This window comes from Embiotoca jacksoni, unplaced genomic scaffold (assembly GCF_022577435.1).
Source record: "Embiotoca jacksoni isolate LCO1_2020_lvr unplaced genomic scaffold, fEmbJac1.0.p SCAF_5, whole genome shotgun sequence".
In the NCBI taxonomy this organism is placed as follows: domain Eukaryota; kingdom Metazoa; phylum Chordata; class Actinopteri; family Embiotocidae; genus Embiotoca; species Embiotoca jacksoni.
Genome location: NW_027185403.1, coordinates 1,723,950 through 1,749,613, shown reverse-complemented (window position 1 = coordinate 1,749,613; position 25,664 = coordinate 1,723,950). Strand labels below are relative to the sequence as shown.

General features: G+C 41.0%; 1 protein-coding gene across 1 annotated transcript; it reads right to left on the bottom strand.

The window, feature by feature from the left end:
* Window positions 1-6,702: 6,702 nt before the first annotated feature.
* Window positions 6,703-25,031, bottom strand: egf (epidermal growth factor). Its single transcript, XM_069171101.1, has 22 exons — window positions 24,838-25,031; window positions 22,041-22,240; window positions 21,641-21,822; window positions 20,795-21,022; window positions 19,773-19,975; window positions 19,546-19,659; window positions 19,119-19,241; window positions 16,950-17,072; window positions 15,419-15,544; window positions 15,121-15,257; window positions 14,654-14,802; window positions 14,284-14,388; window positions 13,500-13,723; window positions 12,997-13,164; window positions 12,675-12,824; window positions 12,434-12,589; window positions 12,204-12,320; window positions 11,088-11,253; window positions 9,522-9,686; window positions 7,524-7,625; window positions 7,108-7,220; window positions 6,703-7,014 (listed from the first exon to the last, which is right to left on the bottom strand). The coding sequence occupies exons 1-22, from the start codon at window positions 24,962-24,964 to the stop codon at window positions 6,809-6,811; spliced, it is 3,384 nt and encodes a 1,127-aa protein (XP_069027202.1). The 5' UTR covers window positions 24,965-25,031; the 3' UTR covers window positions 6,703-6,808.
* Between the last annotated feature and the right edge of the window lie 633 nt (window positions 25,032-25,664).

The window sequence follows — 25,664 nt, the reverse complement described above, 5'->3', positions numbered from 1 at the left end:
TTCACCGGAGTGACTTAAGTCAATGCGTATCGCCTGGAATCGGGTATAAACGGCATACATGATTTGAATAATTACATTTAATAATGGGGTGATCTAAAAAAAAAATGAAAAAAAATAAAGTGCTATTGGACTTGCATTCTAAAGTGTTCACATTCACTGTGCTGGTCTCCCCCTAGTGGTGCTATTGTACAATAAAGCTTCAATATTGAGGCTGCATTCGTGCAACTCTTAAAAGGACAGATCTTTCACTTTGAGTACAAACAGTTTAAAAATGTGGTTCTTTGCTTTCATTTGTTGATTATTTCGGTTCTTTAGTCATTTGATAAAATTGTGTGCGATTCGTTGTTGTAGTGAAACATTAGCACACCGTAAATCAAAATGAAGGTTTTCCTTTATAGAAAAAAAAAATATATATATTATTCACGTAGTCAATTCCGCTCCATATTGTCCCCGTGGATGTGGCAGAATTGTTCTTTGCAAGGAAGAGTTCATAAATTAAGAAAACGGTAACATACAATTTAAAAGCAAAAGCCAGTGAAGTAAATTGCTTGAGATGGTCATGTTTCATCTTTGCCAGATTCATCTACCTATTGCCACCTACTTTAAGTTTATTACCCATAGTAAATACATAAATATATTAAAATGGTTTTAATGTAGTATATATTGCAGAAAGCATACACAAATGGTCCAGTTTTCCCTTTTTGAAGCAAAAAAAAAAAAAAAAAAGTGAAAAAATAAAACACTTAAGCCGAAAGTGACATCAGATTTGGTCTTTTTGTGGTTAAACTACAAAATGTCGTCACTTCCGACTACCATCTTAGTTTGACCCCCCCCCCCCCCCCTCCAAAAAAAAAAAAAAAAAACCGAAAGTGCGGTTGTGGAAGAAAGTTAAAAAAATATTCTTTAATGCAAATATGATCTTTTGTTCCAACTTGATATCGGAGTCTATGAAGAATCTCAAAAGGGAACAATTGCGGTAAGCGTTGTCAAACAGCTGCAAGTTTTTCGTTCGTGCCACCTGTGACTGCAAAATGTACGAACTAAACGGGGGGGGGAGGGGGGACAGGAGAGGAGCTCCATATAATTATAATTACAAGTGATTCAGGATAGTAGTGCCTCTCATTGTTAAATTTGCGTTTTAAGTAACTTAATTACCAGGTGCCTCCATCTTCTACTCCACTGATTTTAGCATCAACTTTACGACCAGGAAATTGGTCAAACAGTACCTGTGCGTTTGTGCGCAGATTCTCCAAGGTACCAGATGGTTGTTCCAAACATTTTGGAGGATTGGTCCACTGTTTGTGTGTGGAGTTGGGCTGTCTCAGTTACTTGCGTCTCTCCATGTAATCCCAGACTGACTTGGATGATATTGAGCTCAGGCCTCAGTAGGAGCCGGACCAGACCAGACCAGACCAGACCGGACCATCTGTTGCAGGTCTCCCTGTTCGTATTGATGAAGGTAATTCTTCATGAAATGTAAATGTGGGTGTGTTGTGTTGTGTTATGCTGCAAGAATGAATTTGGGATTGATAAAATTCTTTCCTGATTATGTTCTGTTATGGATAATGACCTAAACGTCTGAAATGCCTACAACCTCGTGCCTGTACTTTATGTTCACACTATATGCACGGGTAGCCCTTTAGTTTGAATTGGATGTGTGATGTGCTTTCTTGTGTTTTTATGGAAAAATGTAAGAACTAGAAAAGTTCTGGCAGTCAATAATATGTCTGTGTAAGTCCATGTCGTTATTTATACAATTTCTGATAACAATAATTGAGCCATGTGTTTTGGTTCAATAACTAAGGGTGATTTTAAAATTTTCAATTAATTTTGATTGTTTATTAAAAATTGTTCTCGTATGTTTAAGATGATGGTAGCTTTTACTAAACTACAAATACAGGCATAATCGTTGCAATTTACTGTCATTCAGGGTTTCATGGATGTGACAGCTAATTTCACATTCCTGAGAACTGGAGATGGTTGTTCTCAGTGTGCAGATTTGAGTAATTGGAGTGATGTGAAATGACATTAGTCAGTCTGAAGGGGAATTATTACATGTGACAGATATTGATTTTCGTAAGGGGTCGCTTGAACTGTTGGTGACATAATTCAGATGTTGATCTGTGGCAGCTTTTGCACAGTTTGCATCACAAGTGTCTCATTAAGTGCAGGATGCAGTTTAATAATTTTAATCTCCTCTAAAAAGGATGTAGAACTGAGAATTTGTTCTTGTTCGTACAATAACTAATAATAGCGTTCTCTTTGTAATATAATTTATATGAAGGGACGCGTGGGACATGTTGACAGACACTTACATCTTGCCCACTTATTTTTTTTCTCGTACTAACACACTCTTAGAAACACTTCATTTGAACAAACAAAAATGACTAAAATTAGAACGTCAGACTGATTTCCTGAAATTATTTGTTAAATTTTTTTGTTACAGTGGTCTAAATTTAAGTTGCATATAATTCGTTTTTCACATTTTTGTTGACTTCATATTATCTGAGGTATCCCATAAAAGGGCTGTATCGTACTTTAGTGTGCTGATGTGCAGCAGTGCCAAGAGGTGCTTTACTGTGCTGCGTATTCTTCATCTTGACTAAATCCAAGTGTGAATTGATTGATCTAATACCGCCATCGTTGTTTCATCAGCCTAAATGCAACAAGTTCCCTCCTGTCAGAGGCGACCTGATTGCGTGTAAAAGATCACTGCAGCACACCGGTATTATGTACGCTAGGATTTGATAATATGAAGAATTTGTTCCATAAGAAAGGTATTTTCCTAAGAATTACTCACTAATCATTTGTGATGCTACTATTGAAATGTACCTTTTCCTATGACATTTTATTTCAAGGTTCACCAAATACAGGGTTTGTTTTAGTCAATACACTATCGCCATCTGGTGGAACAAACAGAATCCTCAAACCTCAGAGCTAAAAATTAGAAGATCTTTCATCTTGTGTACAAGAGGCCACAAAATGGGCATGGCAAATTAACACATGGGCTTTCTTTTAAGTTTTTATTTTATTTGAGCATTCCTGGTGAAATCCAGGAATCCAATCACTCTCATGAGCTGCTTATATAACCTAATATTTGACTTCTCTTTGTACGTGTTTGCCCTGGCTGTAAACATCAAGACCAACTTTATTTATCCGCCTTTTCTTAAGTATTCGAGGGCTAATGAGGTCTTCTACTCTTATTGTATAATGGCATTCACTCTGGTAGCACTATAAAAATCCAACCTTCATTCCTCTTTGGTTGTTATATGTTCATTTACTCAAAATAAGCAATATACCTTTTACCCCGATTATGGAAACTATAGAACAATTATTAGATGACAAAAAAAATAGACAGTATTTGAAGTGAAGATTATGACCCAGATTTACCTTAATAACATCTTTAGTCTAATGGAACATTTTCAAAACCAACATTTTTAAAATGATGTATTTGTGAATGCAGATTTCAGTCTTTATATCGTTGTACTCTGTGTTCTCATCAACTGCCTCTCTGGAGACGAAACTACCAAAAGGAGCCCCTGAGGTTTCGGCCTTTCCCTCCTCTGGTGCCCCCATAGATTCTGGCTCATGTGTCTATGTCCAATACATACATTACCCCCACCCCGCCCCGCCCCCCCCGCCCCTACTTTTTGTTTTAAGTCTACCCAAATCCTCACAAACCAGTGTTACTCTGTCCTCCTCGAGAGCTGGAGGGATCCAAATACTGGCCTGAAGGATCAGAGCAAAGCCTTTGAGTGGGTAGCTAATTCCCTCTTTAGCCCTTATCAGCTGTCCTCTGGGCTGGGATGGAGACGTGAGCGATAAGACAAAGCCAGACCCATCTGTCAGAAAAATACAAAATTTGCTAAAAGAGAATGAGTGAAAATAGTGTTGTTTCTTGTGTTTGTTTTTTGTACTGTTTTTGTCCCAATTTTCTCTTATTACTTTGTAATTTTTATGAGTAGTTCCTCCCCCCCCTCCTCCATACTCCGCTAGCATCAAAAACATGCAATGCGAAGCACAAGCAGTCACACTTCTTGAAGTCCCCATGTGGTATTGTTGTTGATGCCATAGTCCCGACATGTAGTTCTTTTCATGAGGAGGCAGTCAAGTTGCAGCCCAAACATAGGAGCCTACGAAAGTTGCCCCTGTAGGTTCGAGATTGCCTCTCAATGCCGATGCTGTAGTCTTCTTTTTCTTGGTAGCGGGAGGCAAAACCGCTCGTGTGACCCATGTACAACTTAAAAAAAAAAAAACATTTATATTCTAGACAGGGGGCAAAAATTACAACGCAAAAGCAAAATATTTATAATATTTAAAACAATGGCACCTCTGAAAGTGATACAAAAGTAAGTAAGGCCCCTTGAGTCCCTTATTACTTACAGTGTCAGTGACTCTATTGCCCCCTGTTGCCCCAATTGAGAAGTAATACAAGATAAATTGACACTGGGCCCAATTTCATCTTTACTTGAAGCTGCTGATCTGCTGCTGTTTAGAGAGGTGCCCTAACCTATCTGTTAGCCCTAATGGAGCCCAATATATAGATAAGTGTGTCTTGCCACGAAAATCAATATCGATGTGGCCCCTGATGGTTTTCGAGTTAAAGTGCTTTGTTTTCCGCCATTGCCTCGAAACAAAGAGGCCACGGGTCCTTCTATTAACAATTCCCAGTCAACCTTGAGAGAGAGTCGCAGATAGAGGTAGAAATAGAAATAGACAGATGGAGTGGTGGTGGAGGGTGGCAGCGTTGGTACCAACATCACTAGAGCGTTAGATTTGGTGGAGGATAGAAAAGCATCTTCAGTGGAGCACAGGCGACCTTCAAAGAAGAGTGTGATGGGGTGTAACAAGACAGAGACAGTCTATGAATGGCCAAAATAATCTTTCAATTATATATAAAAAAAAAGTGACGTCATTAGAAAGGTGCGTTTTGCTAAGAAAAGTGGACGGGAAAGAAGAACTCTGAAAACTTTGGTAACGGTGATATTTTTATGTCTGGTTGATGCAACAAAAAAACAAAAAAGTTATTAACACAACCTGTTTTTTTTTTTTTGTAAATATAATTTTATTGATGAAAATAAAAACAAGCTTCATCTTGCTAATTTGTAATTCCAGTTATAGCCCAGAGGTGCTGAAAATAAAACAATATCAGATCTGAGTGTGAATAAAAATGCTTGCGCCGTCAAAATACGTAAATGTTGCCACCGTTGTGCTCATTTTGTCCATATAAACATTCTGACTGCAAAGAAGTTGGATGGAAATCCATTGTAAGATACCTTCCCTTTCCAAACCAGCGAGGATCCCAAATCAGTTCATCAGTAATCGGCCAGCAACCAGGTTCAGTTTATCCTCATCTTATTTCTCGAAGCATAAATCTCAGTAGAACTCTTGCAAAGGTAAACATAGATTTTTGTAAAAAAATAATAAATAAAGCATCAACTTTGCCAACTGATCACAGTTTCTGGGTTGTTTAGGAACGCGCTGACTAGGGCTGTAAATCGGCATTATTATTTTTTTAAATCATTATTATAATTGTATTGAACAATCAATACGTTTCTTGTTTTTATAATGTCAGAAAATGGCAGTTGTGCTTGGTTAAATCTAACCATCGTAATATACTGTGTGCTATGGTGCCTTTTCTGTGTTTTACTTTAATACTGTATTTACTGTGTTAGTTTGACTTGATTGGAAATATGGACGGCAAGCTGTTTGCTGAACTTTTAATTAGAAAGTTCGTGTATTTGATAATTATATTGCAAGAGTAAGCTAATGTAAAGACATATTTAAGGGAGGGTGGCTGGCCTCTATTATTCAGTAGTAGGTGAAATAAACACATTAAAAACAAATACAAATAAAATTCATATAAAAAAACAACAACAACTGTGGAATTCTTTAGTCTGTAACCACATCATGATATAAGCAAATTCTAGAAAAGAAATGTGAATTAAGGGCCAGATATCAAGGCTAAATTTAAAGTGTTAAGTCCAAACACAAATTGGGTATTTGGGCAAACAGGAGTAGTTTTTTTTTTTTTTTTACTTTACTTTGTGTACTCTGTCGGTCTGTTTGTGCATACAAGAGCTGCAATAATGCAAAATATGATCATATAGATCTACTCTAGAAGTTTGTAGGAAAGACATACTGTACATGTGTAAAGAATTTATTGTCAGCTGTCAGTCTTCCATTCTTGAGTATGCCCAAGTAGATGGATAGATTCATGTTGCACTTGTCTTAATGATAATATTTCCTTTTTTTTTTTTATTTTATCCTTCTGAGTAAAAGAAGTCTTTTCATGTTAATTAAATACAGCATTTGAGGGTTTTCATTTTTACAGTCATAATTATTGACAAGTAAACTCTATAATGTTTTAATTTCTGAATATAATTGACAAAAATGTTATTTCATGCTTGTCTTTTGTTTCTCTTCTGTACCAAAAACATACTGAACCACTGCTCCAGAATTGAGGTTCATACCGAGCTGTTTATATTAATCAGTATAAAGAATTTTTCTCCGACATGCTGTATTTTTAATAGGGTATAGATGGCAGGAAAAACCAATATCCAATATGCACTTTTATGTAGTTAGCTCCATCGTGCCAAGCTGGGGTGGCATATGCGTATTGGTAAGCTGCAATTTAAATTTCTTTTTGGGAAAGAGCACAAATTGCTGTTTATGTTTTTACAATGCACTTAAGCCCACATATTGATTATGCTTTCCTTTTTTTTTTTAAACTAAATACCTGCGTTTACGAAAGCTCGATGCCAGATGTTACAGCTAACTGCACAGCTGTTTCGGTCTTCCTCTCGAGCTAGGAAGGAAGCGACTCCGGGCTCGCAGGCTCGGGGAGCGGCGTTGGCTTAAAAGACGTTCGAGTCTCTGAGTATGACTGTGATGGATCGGCGGGATGGATGTCGGGTTGGGTTGTCTCTATGGCGACAGCTGACACCATGGAACACTCGTACCCTCTGTTGTGTTTAGACAACGTCTCGGACTCTTCAGACACGGAGTTGTTGCCTGAAAAATATCATAATTTAGTAGTTAGTAGAACTGCATTTTTGTTGTTGTTGTTGTTGTACAGATAGAAGAAATAAAGTAAGTTTTAGAGACCTGTTTCTGAAGAGCAGGACGGACAGACAGCTCTCCTTGGACAACCCGTGGCAGGGAGGACCTTTCCTTCCACACCACTTTCCACCATCATGTAGAACTGCAAATTTATACAGTAATTCATTTAGAAGTGTATGAATTGTCTTAAACGTTTGTATAACTCTTATTGCGTTAAATGTTGTCACGGTGTCTTGAAACAACCAAGTCTCGAGTCTTCATACTACAGGCTGCTTTGACCATTTCTGAGTTGTGTCGAAGTTCTTAGGAAAAAGGTTACGGCCTAAACAAATTCAGGTTGTGCAGGCTTTGCATTATAGAAAGACTGCGTTCTAAACTAAGACCGTACTTCAATCTCTGGTTCATTGGATAAATCCCTTTCTTGTGTATTTATGACCCAGCCTGGCGATGACGGTCTTCCCCGAGGAACGCTGGCCGAGATGGTCTCGGACATGCTGTCGTCCGTCACGCTGGTCTCACTCACGTTGTCCTCTGAGGACTGTTTGCGGAAGAGTCTTCTGGCTCTGCGGAGTTCATATAAACCAACACAAATTAGAGCAACAACGTGGAGGGTTACAGTCTTAGAAATTGATGACGTACGGTTCAAGGACCCACACAGCATTTGTACGATTATAAGAGAGGGTATACATTGAAATGAATCACTAATCAAACATTATGAAATGGTTGTTTGCTTTGAATCACGTGCCCACAGTGGAATTTTCACGGCACTGTCTACACACACGGACCAAAAAAAAAATCTGTAAAAAAAAAAGAAGTGTCACCATTGCAGATACAATGAATGTTTTAGCTTCCTGCGTATTTGACTCCCTTCAACCCGTTTGTTAAACAACGATAATACATCTAGATTTGGTGATACATTGGCCTGGAGGCTGCATATTGCTTGTGTGCGTTTACTTTATATGCTTATATTTTCCAGACAGAGCGTGAGAAACGAGTTGTGTTTTTTCTGCCAGTAACACCGCACTGTATGATTCTTTACCCGGTGTGTATGCTGCAGTGGAAACTAAACCACCAAACTCCAGAACTGCACAAGTGCACTTGCACTCAAGTGCAGAAGGCAATTTGAGGCAGAGCTATTGGCGGTCTTGTAGCGTTTCCACTGGGGTCATACCTCAGCGGCTCCATTTTGTAGCTGAGAAATGACCTATTTTTATGTGTAATTGCTGTAGAACAAGCTAAACCAACCATGTAATTGAAAGCGTGCCACTTCCACAGGGGAGCCGAGAGTGCAAACGTAAGGTTGTAGCGGGCTGAGGGGAGGGGTGTGCTTTGTGAGTCAAAAGAGTGAAGAATACCGGCAGCCTTGTCCAGAAGCCGACGAAACAACCCGTAAAACAAATCAGCTACTTAAGACACTTTTCAGGTGGGGGACACGCTTCACTCAGCTAACCATGCTGTCGTTTGTTCCACATGATATCTGCTTTGCGACCCCCTGCTGTCGTGCCGAGACACCTGCATTACACGGCTCATGCCACCTCGGCTTTGATAGACACCGCTAAATGCCGTCAGCTCATTCATTACCGGAGCGAGGTTCTCCTTCTGGCTGTCTGGGCTGCTCAACGCTTCCAGTATTCACAAGACTGCGTAGACATCACGCATCATTACCGCAGCGCATCCACCAGCACACACAGGCAAATACGTCTGGATAATATACATGAGCGAACTTAGCCCCTGGTTTTTTTTTTTTTTTTTTTTTTTTTTTTTTAAACCATCAGGGTGGAAAAGCCCTTTGAAACCCCTTTAAGACCAAAGCATGACTGTCACATTTACCCTTTTAATGAAAATCTATATGAATAGAATTCATTTGGGTGCATTTTTGTCTCATTATATCCAAAGAATGTTAAGTTTTTCCTGATTGAGCCGATACTAGTTTGCATGGATGACCAATTTACCAGATTTTTATGGATCTTTGCAGGGGAAAGATTTGCTACTAATCGAGTAGTCAATTCGGCCACTGTAATAGCCCGGCTAGTAGACAATGGTGGGTTTGTGCAGGATGTCGTGGGTTGAACTCGAATCTCTATACCAGAAATAGTACCAGGTACCAGGTGCTACTCGCATATGTTCCCATATGAAAAACACAAAAAGCGAGTAGAGGCAAGCTGAGCCAGTGCTGGCAGTGAAAAGCGGGATTTTCATCCTTTACTTAACACCTGCCCTGAGCCTCTAACTCTAAATAGGACATCATAGTATTGTTTGATTTGATTGTTTTTGTACATTGTACGTCCTAATTTTTTTCTTCCCCTGTTTCTCTTTTGCTTCCTTCCTTCGCTGTTATTTCCTCAAACATCTCCTTTGTATTTCCTGTCTATTTTTTTTTTCTTACTTTCCTCACGTTGCCTTATCAGTTTTATATGTTTTGCATGTACCGCTCCTTCCTCCTTCTCCTGACCTCTTACCCGTAGCAGTAGGTGACACAGGCGGTGACGGAGAGCAGGGAAACGAGGACCACCATGCAGGCAGCGATGACCACGTTCCTCCTCTTCTCCTTCTCGGCCTGCTGAAGCTCCAACCACTCCAGGTCGCTGAACTGACAACGCTCCCCCATGTAGCCTGATACACAACTGCAACAGGTCAGGCAAAAAAAAAAAACAACAAAAAAAAAACGGCTAAAGATTATTTAATACACAGAATGAAATAAGAAATATATACTTTAACTGTGATGCTAAAGTTTAGTCCAAGAGGATATTTTTTGGTTCATCGCCAGCTATTTATTTTCTAGAGACGTACTCGGGAAAGGACATACAGCTGATTACTTAATAATCAGAGGCAACCATTGACCATCAAAGCGCATTAAGTTGTATGTTAAAGTTTGGCCACCAAAATGGGCAAATGTGTTATCTAATTTTTGAGTGAAAAGTCAACAGAGCAGACGGATTCAAAAGATAAAGCAGTGCAGGAAACTTTTCTGAGATCAAATGAAGGATGGATTTAACTAAATATCTGCAAATTCTGGATGCAAATATGTTTTGTATGTATATATGTTTGTACACATGTCAGTAAAGGAGCTGAAACTGAGAAGGGGGCCAGCTTCAACAACAGGGAAACAAATGCTTTTTCAACGGACCTTTTTAAAAGCCCACCTCGTTGTAGAGGTCGGCCAAGCCAGCCCAAAATATGTCCAGAGCCTTTAGCGCCTCGGCGAGAATCTTATCCACACCAGCTTTTCAAACTACCTTCTATGACCTCCGCCAGTGTGATGCTTCCCCGAGGTCTTCAAACTCTACCCCCTCCACACACAAACACGTGGGTCGGGCTCAGGAGTTCATCAAAGTCTTCCCTTCGGGTCGTCCAATAATTAGCTCGAATGTTTATAGGGCTATTTAAAAAAAAAAATTCTTTTCACTTTAAAAGCCAACAGAATCTGGCATTTGCCTGGGCGTGTCTGAACTTGTGTGTACGTGGACTATTAAATACCAAACGGAAGATTTTTGGACATGGGAGGAAAAAAGATTTCGCGTGAACTCGAAATATGTACTCGAACTATAAAGTGGGTCTTAATTTTTCTGCATGCATTAGTGCTGTGCTTATTACAATTTAAGATGTCATTCACAATTCACTGATCCTAATCGGATGATAATGAAATGTACATCTGGTGTGTGTGTGTGTGTGTGTGTGTGTGGGCAGATTTCTGAATCTCCTCTTCTGCAGCTTTGTCACGAGGTAAACGCTTTAACTGTGGAACAATAGTGACACCTGCTGCCTGTCAGCTGTGATAAATCACACCAGAGATGAGGAGCTGAAGTTAATGTCAGATTTCATTCAAATTTTTTTTTTTTTTTTGGTCTAATACTGTTTAAAAGTGGAAATGCTTCCCCGGAGATCATTTTTTAAATATGATCATCTTTATTTGAATTGCTGCCCATTTTACAGTGACATGGATGCCCCCACGTCACCGTCCGGACACAATACGAAGGTGGAGCCGACGGGTCCGACGGAAACGCTGGAGGAGAGGGTTTATTTACTTGCAGGCGTACGACTCCATTTCAGGAAAGTAGAAGCAGACGCCCTGGTACAGACAGTAGGTCTCGTGGGTGGAGGGACAGCTCTGCACCGCGTTACTGTTGTGGCGCTCGGTGGTAACATCAACAGGGCTGCCAGGCGTCACCCAGGGCGATGTGGCGTCCGAGTCTTGAGAGGATCCCATTTTTGTTAATTAGACAAATTACATTAAAGTCTGCTACTGTTGCATATCTTTAATCATAGTATTGGAAAATCGCGTGAACACTGTAATCTATCTGTTTTTATGAAAGATGGGGTTCGGGCCTCTAAGATAAAACAAATTAAAAAAAAACAACAGGGATCAACGTGGTGATGAAAATGGTCTTTACCGTAAATAATCAAGACTCACCTCGACACGCCTGCCCAGTTCCGTTGTAACCAGCCCGGCACTTGCAGAGATATTTCCCCGCAGTGTTTTGACATTCTGCGTTTTTGTCACAGTTGTGCATTCCCACTTTACACTCATCGATGTCTAGGACAAAAGAAGAAGAAGACGACGTCAAACGGGGACCAAACATTTTACAGAACTGAGAGAATCACAGATTTATGTGTCAACATTTACCGGCTAAATAAAGTAGCATTACTGTTGAACAAAGATATTTAACTATTTAGCTTTAACGAGGCCTGCATTTAATTTTTAATTTTTAATTTTTTATATATATTTTCAAAACTATATTTTCATCCATCCACTTAAGTGCCCCTTACTCCACAGGCAAACTTAGCCAACACTTCAAGTGGTCTGCAGGGAAATGATAATGGCAACTATTAGATGAGTGACTTTCCTTTTTCAACATTTGGGCTTTCGCTTTTCCTCATTAATGCTTATCTGAAATATTACCTTTGCTCTCAGAGCAGCTGTGCCTCCGAGAACTGTTTCTACATCTAAAACTCAACTCTGCTCCGTTCCCCCGTGCTCTCACCTCTGTTAAAACACCAGGTTTAAACCCCTGCTGCAGCGAGATATATATATAAAAAAAAAGAAGGTCCTCTGTACCAAAGGTAATCCCATAAGCTTACTTCAGGCTATGTTACTTCATCCTTCTAAAGCACAGTCACAGGACAGTAGAAGGAATACTCACCCACACACAACCGTCCATCACCCGTGAAACCTTCGAGACATAGACAGTTCGGGTTTCCGTCGCTCAGCAGGCACAGGGCGTTCACATCGCAGCGGAGCGAGTAGCACTCATTCTGGTCTGACAGAGAAGGGCGCGTATAGAAACATAACTTTTTAGTTAGGGGTAAGATACCGAACGCCGAGACGAATAAAGCGTTTGCTTTTTTTTTTTTTTTAAAGGTGCGTCGTTACCCGAAAGCGTCTCACCTGCGAAGAGGTTCGGCTCGCTGCTGGAATCTGAGTGGAAGCCCGCCTCCCCTTCGTCGGGTGACAGGCCGGGTGTGCTCCCGTCGTTAAAGGTTTGGTTTTTTAAGGACGTTAAATCGGTGGACTCGCTGTCTCCAGGTTCTACACAAAGGTTAACATTTATCGTCAGTAACCTTTACTGCGCAGCGCATGTCGAAGTGTCTGCACCTGAAGGGGGACGCGTCACCTGTGGTGCCGTATGCGGCATCGGCAGGCGAGCAGCTTTTTCCGTCGGCTGACAGGATGTAGCGTGACGGACAGGAGCAGTGGGCCAATCCCAGTTTGCTTTCACACACCTGGACGCAGCCTCCGTTCAGGTGGAGGCAGACGTCCGCCCCTGAAGACGGGTGGGGAGGGGGGAGGGTGAATGAATGAATACAACATTCAGTATTCAGCATAGAGATCATTATAGCCTGCCATTCCTCTTTTTTTTTTTTTTTTTTTTTTTTAAATTTGTTTTATTTAAGTGTACTAACATCAGAATATAATTCTTTTTTTTCCGTCTGTACCTGGTTTAGCGAGAGGATGAACCACCGCGATGGATGCCGGTTGGACCATGTTGCCGTGGATGCGCTGCAGTTTCTTCCCAGTCCGCTTGTGTACACTCCTGAGCTGCTGGCGCTCCCCGTCAGAGACCCAGAGGCCGTCTTCAAATACGGCGAGGTCAAAAGGTCGACCTGGAGCAATCAGAGCGCGGCAATATCAGGTGAGAGATGCCTGTGTTCAACTGTGGAGGCGGTGACACGCGTTAAAGAGGGATTTGGAGCACATTTTTAACTGCGGATGATGGCTTTAAGAAAGTGAAATGGAAAAGTCAGTGAAGGAAGGAGATCATTTAAACACGGGTCTTGAATTTCACCTGTACGTTTCAGGTTTTTTTTTTTTTTTTAGCTTAATGTAAATATAACTTAAGATATCAAACATTACAATACTGTCTTATTTTTTTTTATTTTTTTTTCCTGTGCGGGGAAGCTCTCTATGTTTGCACGTGTATGATTCACACAAACCTCACCTACTTGGTTCTCTAACAGGACCCGTCGATCCGAGCCGTCCAGGGCAGCGCTCTCTATCCGGCCCCTCCGCTGGTCGCACCAGAACAGACGATCCTCCGTGAAGTCGACGGCGAGGCCCGTCGGCGACACCAGGTCGGTGCTCGCAATCACAGCGCGGTCCCTCCCTTCCAACGAGGCGCATTCCACCGCAGGCCGGGCCCCGATGTCGGTCCAGAATAACTTCCTCCAAGAGGAAAACAAGAAAAACAAATACATCAGCCACATCTTCCGGTGTCACACAGTTTGACCTCTTTTTTTTTAATTCATTTTGAACATTTATTTGTTGAAATTGTACTTAAGCACGTTTTCCCTCGATGCAATATATTTGATACTGAAATGCAAACGTACGGTAAGTAAAACGTACAGTAACGTTTGCATTAGTTAAAACATCTCGGTGGTGATATTACTTATTTGAAACTGCCGAATGGAAACGTAAGGGGGGCAATATTCAAAAGGTTAAACGCGCAGTAAGATATAATACATAAAAATATACTTTTCAGAGTAAATCACAGACAAGAGACGCTGAGACACTGAGATTTGTTCTGCTCGATTAAACCTATGTTGTCACATAGATAGCTTTTTGTAATCAAAGTTAATCAAACTGCTTCGTAACTACAATCGGGCTCTATGCCATTTATAGATTTCAGTTTAAGATACTTCTGGAATTTGAAATGTGCAAAGTTGCAGTTTGCCGTCAGTAGTTTGTTTGTGGAGAAAAGAACTCGGGCAAATGATCGCACTCACTTTGCCAGAGGATGAACGGCGATTCCTCTCGGTTTTTCCAGCCCTTCGCTCACGATAGTTTCTTTGTGCAGTCCAGCTAAAGTACTGCAGTCAACACTTGACTGGCTGCAGGACAAAAGTATACGTATACAGAAGTGTAAAAAAAAAAAAAGAAAAAAAAAAAAGTGTATTTATTTTACTTTCAAAACCCATCTCCAAAAGCAGACTCTGAAAATGTCAGTTGAATTGTCTGAACTGATTTGATTCAGGTTTAATGAAAACAGAAGATATTGATAAAGCTTCAAATACACTTAAGTATTACAAACTACACGGAGCGCTGAATGGAACCGGGCGCAGTCCTCAATATTTACTTGGTGAAAACACCGCCCACCTTTTATCTGTCCAGTACATCTTGCGATGGATCCAGTCGACTGCCAGTCCTTCTGGAGAGCCCAAACCATCGGAGACGAGCACGTCTCTCGATCCACCGTTTAAATCAACTCGCTCAATTGTCTTCTGGCTCGTACTCGCAAAGTACACCTTCAAAATGAATACAAAAATATATGGAAGGAAATACTTTTAATATAGGAAATATTTGGTAGTAAAACATAGAGCTCATTGTGTAAACCAGAAACTTGCTAAGAAAAAAAAAAGAAAAAAGGAAGGCCATGAAATAGCAGACTCTGTCCACTAGGTGTCACTGCAGGTCTGCATTAAAAACCTTTTCTGTTCTCAAGTCTGTTCATTTGATTTTCGAATAGAAAAGTACATCAGCGCGTACTGGTACTCGACTACTAGTTAAAAAGAAAAGAAAGAACTGAAAACGGCAACACGACATGAACGAGTGTTTCATCTTACTTTGTTCTGAACGGGGTCATAATCCAAAGCTAAGATTGTTCCTCTGGGCTCCTCCACCAAGGTCTGACCCTCAGTGCCGTCAGGGTTAATTCTTCGCACGTCTACTATATTAGCAACCAGTAGATAGGGTGGAGGTCCTGAAGAAGAAAAATAAAGTATTTCATGATTGTACGTGCAGTGTGTGTGTGTGTATATATATATTTTTAAACAGTTTAAAACGGGCAGTGAGATTAAGGCCGACAGGAAGCGTGTTTATCTGCGTGGGATCCGCTGCCTGCGTTGCCATAGTATGACTCACCAGTTGCAATGCAGCGTTTGCCGTCCTGGTGGAGCTGGTAGCCCGGCAGACAGCCACACTGCCACCTGCTAGGAGTGACGGGAGTGCAGAGCTGACTGCAACCCCCTCCGTCTGCAGACGAGCAGCCTGCAACCGCCCAAAAACAGTCTTGACACAGATGAGCTTCAGGTCGTTGGAAACAGACTCGACTTTCAAGCGTGACTCTGCCCTGACACTGACACGCACTGATGAAATAATATTTCATGATTGTGACACAAACTCAATTTTTTTATTGCAATTTCATGAACTTTCCCGTCTTCTATTACTGATAGACACTGACATTTAGACGTTTCATATCCCCTAATTTCACTTCATTCTCATTTCGGGGGCCTTAAAACTGAAGTTTCTTTTGTTAAAATGTGGCAAAATATTTTTTTTTTAAAAAGCAATGTTCTTGTTTTTGCTCTGGTATCAAGTGACCACCACCTTGTAGCCAGTAATGCAAAGCCTCCTGGTTACTACACTGTTGTACTATCGGGGTTTTCATCCCATCAGTTTGACCACTTCGATCCAGACTTTTCTCACAACATATTCGTGTAATATTGACTTGAAATGACGGAGTAGCTCCGATAACGAGTGGCTCAGTTTATCCAGCTTTTCGATGCAGTGAAGTCAGTCCGTCGTAGATTGTCATTCAGAGTAAAGCTTAATGTTCTTAATGGTGTTGTTCCAATAATAATCCCATGTTTATTGGACGTTTGCAGTATTAAAAAAAGATATCCACTTTCATTGGGGGGGGGGGGGGGTACATGTTCTTTACATTAAGTGTCAGCATATAAACACAAGAGAAAAACACTCTTTTAACTGGTCTCAAAAAGAGCTAGACAATGTTATATTGTTATCATGATATGAGACCAGATGTTGTCCTATATTTTGAATATCGTAATATTTTCAGATGGCATAAGTGTTTTTTTTTTGTCCTGGATTCAAAGGCTGCGGTTTAGTAAAGTGATGTAATATTTTTTTTTTTTTTTTTTTTTTTACTTTACCAGACCATTTTAGCCTTTACCCACTTATTTATTATATCTAAATTACTAATGATTATTTACCAAAGTTCTCATTGTGTTCATGTTTTGTTGTTGCAATATCCATATCGAGGTAGTTGGTCAAAAACTGTGATTTTTTTTTTTGTTGCTTTTTTCCATATCTCCCAGCCCTAGAATCAAAACTTGTAACAATAATTTCAAAACATAGGATATGATATCATAAACCCTAATATGTTTGAACGCCCTACAAACATGACATGATGTTGCTTTTGCCAACCACCGGCACAAGTTATTTGGGACACACCCTGAGTTGTGTACCTCAGCGTCATCAAGTGTTTTGGCCTTTTACTCACGATACACCCTCTGCTGACAACCTTTCATTTCAACTGGTAATGTGAAATGAATGGTGCATTCTTTTTCGACTGAATAACTCGGTACAATGTTGACTAATAAGTAGTTTTTAGTTTGAGAAAATAGAGCTGAATGCTGTAACATGTTGTTCATACCAGTGCAAGCTTGTCCATCCTCCCGCAGTACAGATCCCTCGGGGCAAACGCAGACGGCACCGTTTTCTGTCAACAGGCATCCATGACCGCACTTTGTCACATTGCCTTCACATGGGATGATCTCTGTAGAAATATATATATATATCTTTAAAAGACTGTCGTTGAAGACATTTAAACATGTGAAAGTTTAAAGGAGCTGCAAGGCAAAGTGATGCAAGTCAATGAATGTCATATTCCACCATTGTTCACGAAGTGCCTTCATTAACAAAGTCAGAGTGATGCTTCACGTTCAAGACTTTTCCAGGTTATTTTGGGGCGCTGCAGGTAGCAGACGAGCCAGATGGACAACAAGCTTCTTAGCTGGGCCTGCTCTGGTTAAAATCCCTTTATGAAGTCCGCCTTAATCCCATCAAAATAGTTGAAAGTGTGATGAGCATGCAGTCAAAGCCCACACAGTGACGATGATGTCATGTTAGCGCACACGAGTTTGGTATCTCGTGTACCTGTGAATGTGGCCCAGGTGTAGAGAGGCGGGCCGGTCAGATGTGAAATAGTTGCTCGGCCTCTGACGGTTCACTTCTTCAGATAGCGTTTTTTTTTGTAATCTTTCAACTCTATATACTATATATGCATTTTGAGCAACAATTGAAAAATACTTTACGGTTAAAACTCTAAACAATGTGAAGTTGTATCGGATGAATGTGGCAAAAACAATATTCTGCTTTGAATTTGAAAACTCAACATTAATCCCAAATTGGTAAAACTGCTGTTTCTATTTTTTTTTTTTTTTATGCATTGTAAAATATTTTTTTATTTTAAATGTTGTTGTTTTTTTTTAACGAAAAAGCAGCCCATTTATATCCCTCCCTTCATGTCATCTCTGTTGTCATCTCCATTGTCGAGCCTGCTACTTGGCTGCGTGTTTGTTTCCTACTGGACCTTGGCAAAGGTTGTCTGCTAACCGGCTTAGGCGGACAAAGCTGCTGACCGAATATGTTCCCTATCGCAAATGTCACCTCATCATCTAATCTCATTGTGTCTGCAAACCTTTCCTGTTGTCTTCGCCTCACAGCCGTGAGATTAGAAGAGAAGAGATTAGGATGTGTCTGTAGAGTGTTTTAATATGAGCGTAATCACTGCGTAGACATGTGGCCGCAAAAATAGCTGTAAATCGTAAACAAAAACTCCCCTCCCCAAAACAAAAATCGCAAAATCAATTGGTTTTACTGGTTTATTTAACTAAACGAAGACTTTCTATACATTCCCTCATGACTGCAGTGCAAATGCATATGTCATGAAATTCGATTGTCTGCGGTATCTGTTCACTGAAGACGTATCTATTGTTATGCTGGCAGACAACAGAACTGCACTGTGGCCGATAGGAACGGCCAAACATAAGAGGTAGAAGAAGTAGAGAAGCTATATGGAATACCTGCATAAGTAGAACAAGTCTACGTGTTTTAGTCGAAGTCTGTTGATCGATATTTGCAAGGAAACTGGTTTGCAGGCCAGCAAACGAATCGTCTGTTCTACTTCTAAAATATCTTCGAAATATCTTTTTGAATTGAATGTCGTATCCCTGCTTTCCGTCCAGCGTGAATCGCACGCAGCCTGCCGGGTCTCGGTCCTGTCAGACCTTCGGGAGTGTGACAAAGTCTCTGTGTTTAGACCCAAGTAACCTAACACACAATTGGCAGCTCCCATGTGTCTCGTCTGTCTGGACGCCTGTGACCCAGCCTTTTTATAGGTTCTCCGAGGGTCAAAGTAGTGTCTGGTGGACAAATGCCACCTTTCACAGCACCACAAAGACGCTCTAATGTGAGACCGGAGCTACATTCATCACGCCGAGCAAAATTAGGATTCTGTGCAACGAGGACCAGAGTGTTTACACTCTGGAATTTTTATTATACTTTATTATTATTATTATTATTATATTTTTCAGTTTGTTGAAAATTTGTTTGCAAAGGATTCAGACAGTTTTATTCACGTCAACATCATCTCGTGTGTTTCCAATCTTCAAAAGGCGACGAGTATCTACTTTGTCTTTAATGCTGTAAAACTTTCATCTCCGAATTGAATTTCTGCGTCCTGCGTGCCTAATAAAACCACGACTAGAAAATAAATGAGTTAAATGACCAGCAGAAGAATAAGAGTGTGTTTGTACTGTACCTCTGCACGTCTTCCTGTCCGGTAGGAGCGCATATCCTTTAGGACATGTGCAGAAATAGGAGCCGGGCATGTTTTCACAACCGAGAGAGCAGCCATGGTTCCAATGGGCGCATTCGTTCACGTCTATTACACACACAGACAAATACAGTGATAAAACCCTCAACTGTTTTCATTTAAGTAGATGCTCTTATTGAAATGTTTCGCCATACTTCATATGTTCTTGTACGTTTGGCCCCAGTATGACTATATTGCGTATTTGTAGCAGGTAAATAAGTCAAACTTTTGTCACAAGTAGTCAATCAAACGAGGCCTTTTCTTTTCTGTATGTTCCTGAGTTGTAAACTAAAGAACTAGTCTTGCGCATGAAAAAAATATATTTAAAAGAAAAAATTATTTCTTGAGTTTACGTTATAGATTATACACCCACCTTCGCAATAAGGGCCTTCCTTACTGAGAGCAAAGCCGTCACTGCACCGGCAGACCCCCTGCTCCGCTAGACTGGAGCACACGTTCACACAGTTGCCGCTTTGTTCATCACAACCTGTTGGGCGAGGATGAATATTGTTGTACTGAAACATTGTTGCTGAATTGTATCTAAAATGTGAACGCAAATAAGTTCTAGAGACATTTTCAATGTTAAAGTTCAGCTGGGACCTGGAAATGATGATAGAGGGTCTCCCGTTGGCTGGTTGAGGGGATGTACCACCTTGATATCCACGGGAGGTTTTGCCATTTGTTTTTTGTTGACACTCTGTGGGACTCCACCGGTGTATTTGTTTACTTGTTTTACAACCCGAGACGCGGCATCGGTGAAGTACAGGCGCTCCAGAAAAACGGATATTCCAAGTGACTGGGACCTGATAAAAAGAGGGAAAAAAAAGAAGTTATAGAAAAAATGACAAGGTGTTGGCATCTTTCGTGCTTAAGACTCTCCCTTACACCCGGCACAAAATGACACCACGTGCAACGCGAGCGTCTTTGCTAGTCTCAAACCAATGCAGTTGTTATTTTCTCATCCAGCGTCCACTTTGTTTGAGCAGCAAATGTATTTGCGTCTATCTGAGCGCCCGTTGACATGTTGTAATCTGGAGGCAACTGAAACTGACCAACGGAAACCTGGATCCTCAGTCGACGGTGCAGCATTTTAACGCACAATGTTCGTGCACTCGACTTGTTTCACACATAGGGAGATGCAGCAAAGCACAAACATGTAAAAAAAATTTAAAAAAAAAATCAAAATTGCAGTGTGAAAGATTGTTATTTTGGAAATCAATCTGCTCCGGTCGAATTCCTCTGCAGAGGACGGTTCTTTCCGACTGCTTAGCGAATCCACTGTTACAATATCAATCTGACGAGGCGCAAAGGCAACTGGCTTTTAAAAGGGAAAGGGAGAGTACACTATATTTTAGTTCATTTTACACCCAAAACAGACCCCCGACTAAATAAGAGACTAAGTACAACCCGTTTGAACAATGCTTTTTACTTTTTGCTGAGATTACCCACCATTAAACTAATGGATGTTGACACGTCATAAATGCACTTGCACCGAGCGCTTTGGACAGCGCACTTATTGTCAGAAATAGTGTTACATCATGTTTTATACCTATTTGCCTTTGGGAGGTTCAGTTAAAAAAAAAGAAAAAGTAAAAGGATGAGTGACTCAACCGCATGCTCACCGAAGTGGTTGATCCATGATGTGCAGGACATTCCCGTTGTAATCACAAGAGGCAATGGCACTTTCTCCTTGCAGACCGAACTGAACCCAGAACAGTCTTTTGTCCTCTCGGTCAATCGACAGTGCTGTCAGTTGTTCTGCTATCTTGATTAGTGTAATCTTCATCTGTCCCGTCACATGAGAGCGTTGGATACTCGGGGTCGTCCCATCGGAAAGCCAAAACAAAAGCCTGCGAAATATTAGTTTTGAACTGAGGAAAGGGTTTTTTTGAAGAAAAAAAATAAAAAGTATTCCCAAATATTTGTATTTTAACATTTAGAGTTGTCCAGTTTAAGTTGTCACTTTTTCCAAAATTTTCACACAAATGAGGTGCCTCATAATATTTTTGCCTCGGTCATATTTTAGTTATGTTTAATAAAGCTTGTGGCTCAGTTCAATTGAAGCCAACCTGAAGTATATGATAATAATTAAAGTTGGAAAAACATGCCCTTAGCATTTAAATAAAAATCAAGGACAAATATTCTAAAATGTATTTTTTTTTCACCGTTTCTTATCCGCTGGACCAAATTACAATAAAGTGTTGGTCTGGTAAAAAGAACTACTCCTGTGTTTGATCAGAGAAACTCGTGGCATGTGTGGAGTCAGCCTGTCATTTTGCAGCTGTGTGCCAGCCGTGCTCGATGGAAGGAGATGAAGCATTTCTACAGTCGTAACACGCAAACGGCATAGCGAGAATCAAGAACTGTGAATTATATTCATACGACACAATTTGATCATTTTTAATCTGTTCGTATGAAAAGAAGCACCGTCCATAATATGCGTGTAACTGTAAAAGCGAATAGATTACCTGTCGGCGGGGTCGACGGTTATAGAGCTTGGCTGGGTCAGGTGCCTTAAAACGGTCCTCTCGTTTTTGCCATTTATATCAATTCTCCTTATTTCCCCCTTTTCTCCGCTCGTCCAATATACGCTGTTCCAAATCCAGTCCACCGCGAGGCCCGAGACATTTCTGTCAGATGAGTACAGTTTCTGTAAAGCAAACATTTAAATGAAATAATCTTTTAATGAAAAGGAAAGTAAACATAAAAACATACTTTTTTTTTTGTTTGTTGATAATTGAACCGCTGTACTGATGCGTTAGCGGCATAAAAAAACTAAAAAAGTGAACACATTTCGTACCAGAGACTTATGGAGGCCATTTGCAACCCACCGGGTTCTCTGCAGCTGTGGAGAAGTTACATAATCACCTGTCTGTGCGCTCCTCTCGCTGATGCTTTGTAGATGACCCCGGACTGTTTGTCAGCCCAGTAAACTCGCTCCTCTTTGAAGTGAAAGTCGAGCAGGATGGAGCTTCCCGCGCCAGCCACGAGCCTTCTGTGGTTCCTGCCATCGAGGCCCATCCGATGAATGGCTTTACCGTGGCCGAATATCAGGAAAGGCTGCGGGGCTTTACGAAATCAAACATTTCACACGTCATTCTCGTATCTTTTTTTTTACATTTCTTTTTGGAATTTTAAAGCCCTAAAACACAGTATTCTTAGTCAGTCGTGCAAACTGCTCAACAATACTTATACTTATTGAGTGGATTAAAGTCCAAAAATGTCAGACATTACAGGACTTTAAGAAATAATTGCCAAAAAAGGTGCAATTATTTATTTATTTATTTTTTTGACTATCAGTAACTATTCAGACCTGCCTTTGAGTCGTGTTGTACCAGGATTTGTCCTGCAGTTTACGTGCAAAATTGTTCCATATTAATATGAAGGAATGTAGTTGGTGCTATGACATATTTTAACCAATCGTTTCCTGACTGCTTCACTCCTACGTTGTCAATTTAAAAATTGTATTTAAACACTGTGCCAATGCAAAGGCAGACAAATGAATAGATGCAAGGTTTGGATGCATGTGAAAGCTGTTGTCCTTTATGCACGTTCTCAGTTTAACTTAATAAATCCCGGGGACAGGAAGGGAACTATAGCAGCGTTAACATCTCAATAGCCGCCAATTGATTCAGTTGCCCCCTCTCTTTTTGTGTCACTCTGCCGTTGTCGTTTAATTTGTCAAATTGTACGCTCAAGAAGCCTTTTCATGGCTCTAACGGGGTGAAGTTCAAGGCAGCCACAGCTGCTTCTGGATGAAACATCGTCACTTGGCAACGAACGGCTCCCGTGCCATCCTTTGACTCCGACAATACTCTGCAGTGAATGAATTGAAAGGCCGCAAGGTTAGTGTTTCGTTTCTCTCACAGGTTTACGCTTTAGGTCACCGCACCTGACTTGAGATTCTGCCAAACGGTTAAAAAGCAGCAACAACGTGGTCATTTTCTACTCGTGTGAATGGAATAGGTGCTCGTCCATCCCGACATGTCCATTACTAGACGGGCGGTTTGCTCGAAGATCCCGTCACAAACTGGGCTGTGAGGTGTGTTTTGCTCTCCAAAGTTGTCAACGAGAGGAAAGTCCTCCGGTCTGTCACGGTAATATCACTGTCATGTGCAACCATAGCCACCGCTCTTAACTCTGTGGAATGAAGAAAACAATGAGCAACACCAGACAAACAACATAATGAAATGTCCGGCATGAGATCCCCAAGATGGTCGAGTTGCTAGGATACGTGCTGATGAATCATCGATTGGGCAGGTTCACAGGCTGGTCAACGGGATTCGAGATTCATGATTCTGACAGCGAAGTGGCACAAAACGCGCATCTTTAATTCAGGGGTAGCCGATCATTATGGGCTGTGATTTGCCATCTTACATCGGCACAGAATATGTTTGGGGCACTTTGAATGGCCGTATTAGATGATAAAGTCCGTTCACCGGGTCGACCAAGGCAAGTCAGTGACCCATCAAAACAACTAACCGCTTGGATATTTAGAACTGTGGATTAACCGTTAAACCCCGCGACACGCGACACTTTATATTGATCGTAAAGGTTGGGCAATATCATGATATATGACGGGAGGCAAAATTTGTTCAGAGAGATTTTGTCGTATACGTGGTGCGATCAGAAAGTTCAGTTCCTGTTGCACCGGAACAGACAGCAGCACAGTAATCTGCACGGAGCGGAGGGAATAACTTTTATTAAAAATTATTCTTAATAACTGTGCCACTGCCTTTCACCTGATAGTTCATGTTCCAGGACACTTTCGTGTGCTTAACAAACTAAACCAAGTAAGAAAACTGTTCTGTCGCTGACCTTTTATCTCCGTCGCTGACTCAGATCAGCGAGTAGAAGTTTCTCTGTTGATCATAAAGACGTTATGCCCTTGTTGAGATGCATCTGACCTTTTGGACATCGCCATCTGTAAGCATCAAGTGACGTCCCTGTGGCAGCCCACAAAGAACTTGGGCTCAACCTGGGATACACCCACACAGGCACAGTCTGGTTTCACCCTCTACCTTTGGTACACACTTCAGTGTGTAGAGCGTTTGGTGCGAGCGACATCTTTTGTACGATTTTACTTGATTGCAGATTATTATTATTATTATTTTTTTTTTATTACTGAGCATCAACCCAGAACAGAACAGCGATTGTAGCAGCATCGTATCGTTGAGAGGGTCAGCTTTTGTCATTGAAATTGAATTGTGAAAAACACGGGTTCCTCCGACTCTTTTTGTCTTGACGCGAATCAAATAATACAATGATCTATAGTAAGGATTCAAGGAAGTAATCCTGTATCTCTCTCTGGTCTGACACCCCAATTACTGTGTCTCCCAGTTATTTCCATCTGACAGCATGTCATTATTTAGTCGTGTATTAATCATTGTTATTTGTGGGTGCCATTTATGAAAGTGGTTGTGGCTCCTTGTCCAACCTGCCCTGCGATATTTACAACGTCATCACGAGTGCAAATGATACCGAGATCATCTACCATTCAGTCGCATTTAGCTGTTAAAATCGAAAACCGTTTTCTTTGCCAAGGACGATAGATGTGGAATAAATTGTTACGAGTGTGGTTTAAGATAGTTATCTGATCGACAGTACCCTCGGCATAATTTCTGTCACTACCTTGAAGTGGGAGCACTCGAGATGTCAAACTCACCCATACAGCTGCTGTTTCTCGCTGCTCGTGATAGGCGCTCATCCCAACAGGCTGCACTGAGCGCCAAGGCTCCAGCGCTTTGCACCATGAAGTAGATAAGTCCTGTTGTGATCGTTGCAGCCAACATAATCCTGCGCTTCGTCCTCGCCGCACTTGTTCACTTTACCTCAGGGCATTCCCGGTATCGGCGCTGGCACACAAGAATTCCCCCAAAATTTAGCAACGTTTGCTCGTGGACTCTTGGCATCCTTGTCTGAGGCTTAAACCTAATGAGACAGTGGAGCTTTACACACCAGGAGATGGCACGCTAAGGGAGATCCAAACTCCACTAGAAGATGGAGGACTTTTCGAGTAAGTAAATACTCTCAGTCCAAAAAAAAAAAGAAGAAGAAGAAAAAAAAAAAAAAGAAATTCCAAGTGGGATACTGCTCACTCCTCACTTTGGGCCCCGAGGCTGCCAGTCTGTTTTGGGAGCAAAGATTGAAATTCCTGACACCTCCGTGGTAAATTTTGCACATGCTAGTCCGGCATTAGAGCAAGATCTTCTTCAAGCTGCAGTCACTTTCTCAAGCAGAATGTGGAATATGCAAGAAATGAGGCGGGGCTGAAAAAAAAAAAAAAAAAAAGTCCCACATAATAACAACATATTACCCTCCCTCCCCACCCACTGACCTGTGTCCTTTGTGAATGTAGATGGATGTGTCTGTCTGAGATGGCAGTTTTTGTGTCTGTGGGAGAGAGAGAGAGAGACAGGGAGATGGTCACCGCCTGGAAGGAAGTCAAGATACAAATCCTGCAATATTTACTTATTCATTGAGGAACAAAAT

Bases quoted from the DNA above. Each gene is read 5' to 3' on its own strand.
- egf (XM_069171101.1), bottom strand. From the start codon at position 24,964: ATGTTGGCTGCAACGATCACAACAGGACTTATCTACTTCATGGTGCAA. The intron at 12,321-12,433 runs GTAACGACGCAC...CTTCTCTGTCAG, and splicing joins CGCAGGTGAGACGCTTTCGG to ACCAGAATGAGTGCTACTCG. The intron at 9,687-11,087 runs GTAAATAAACCC...GACCTGTTGCAG, and splicing joins ATGGAGTCGTACGCCTGCAA to TTGTGTATCAGGCTACATGG.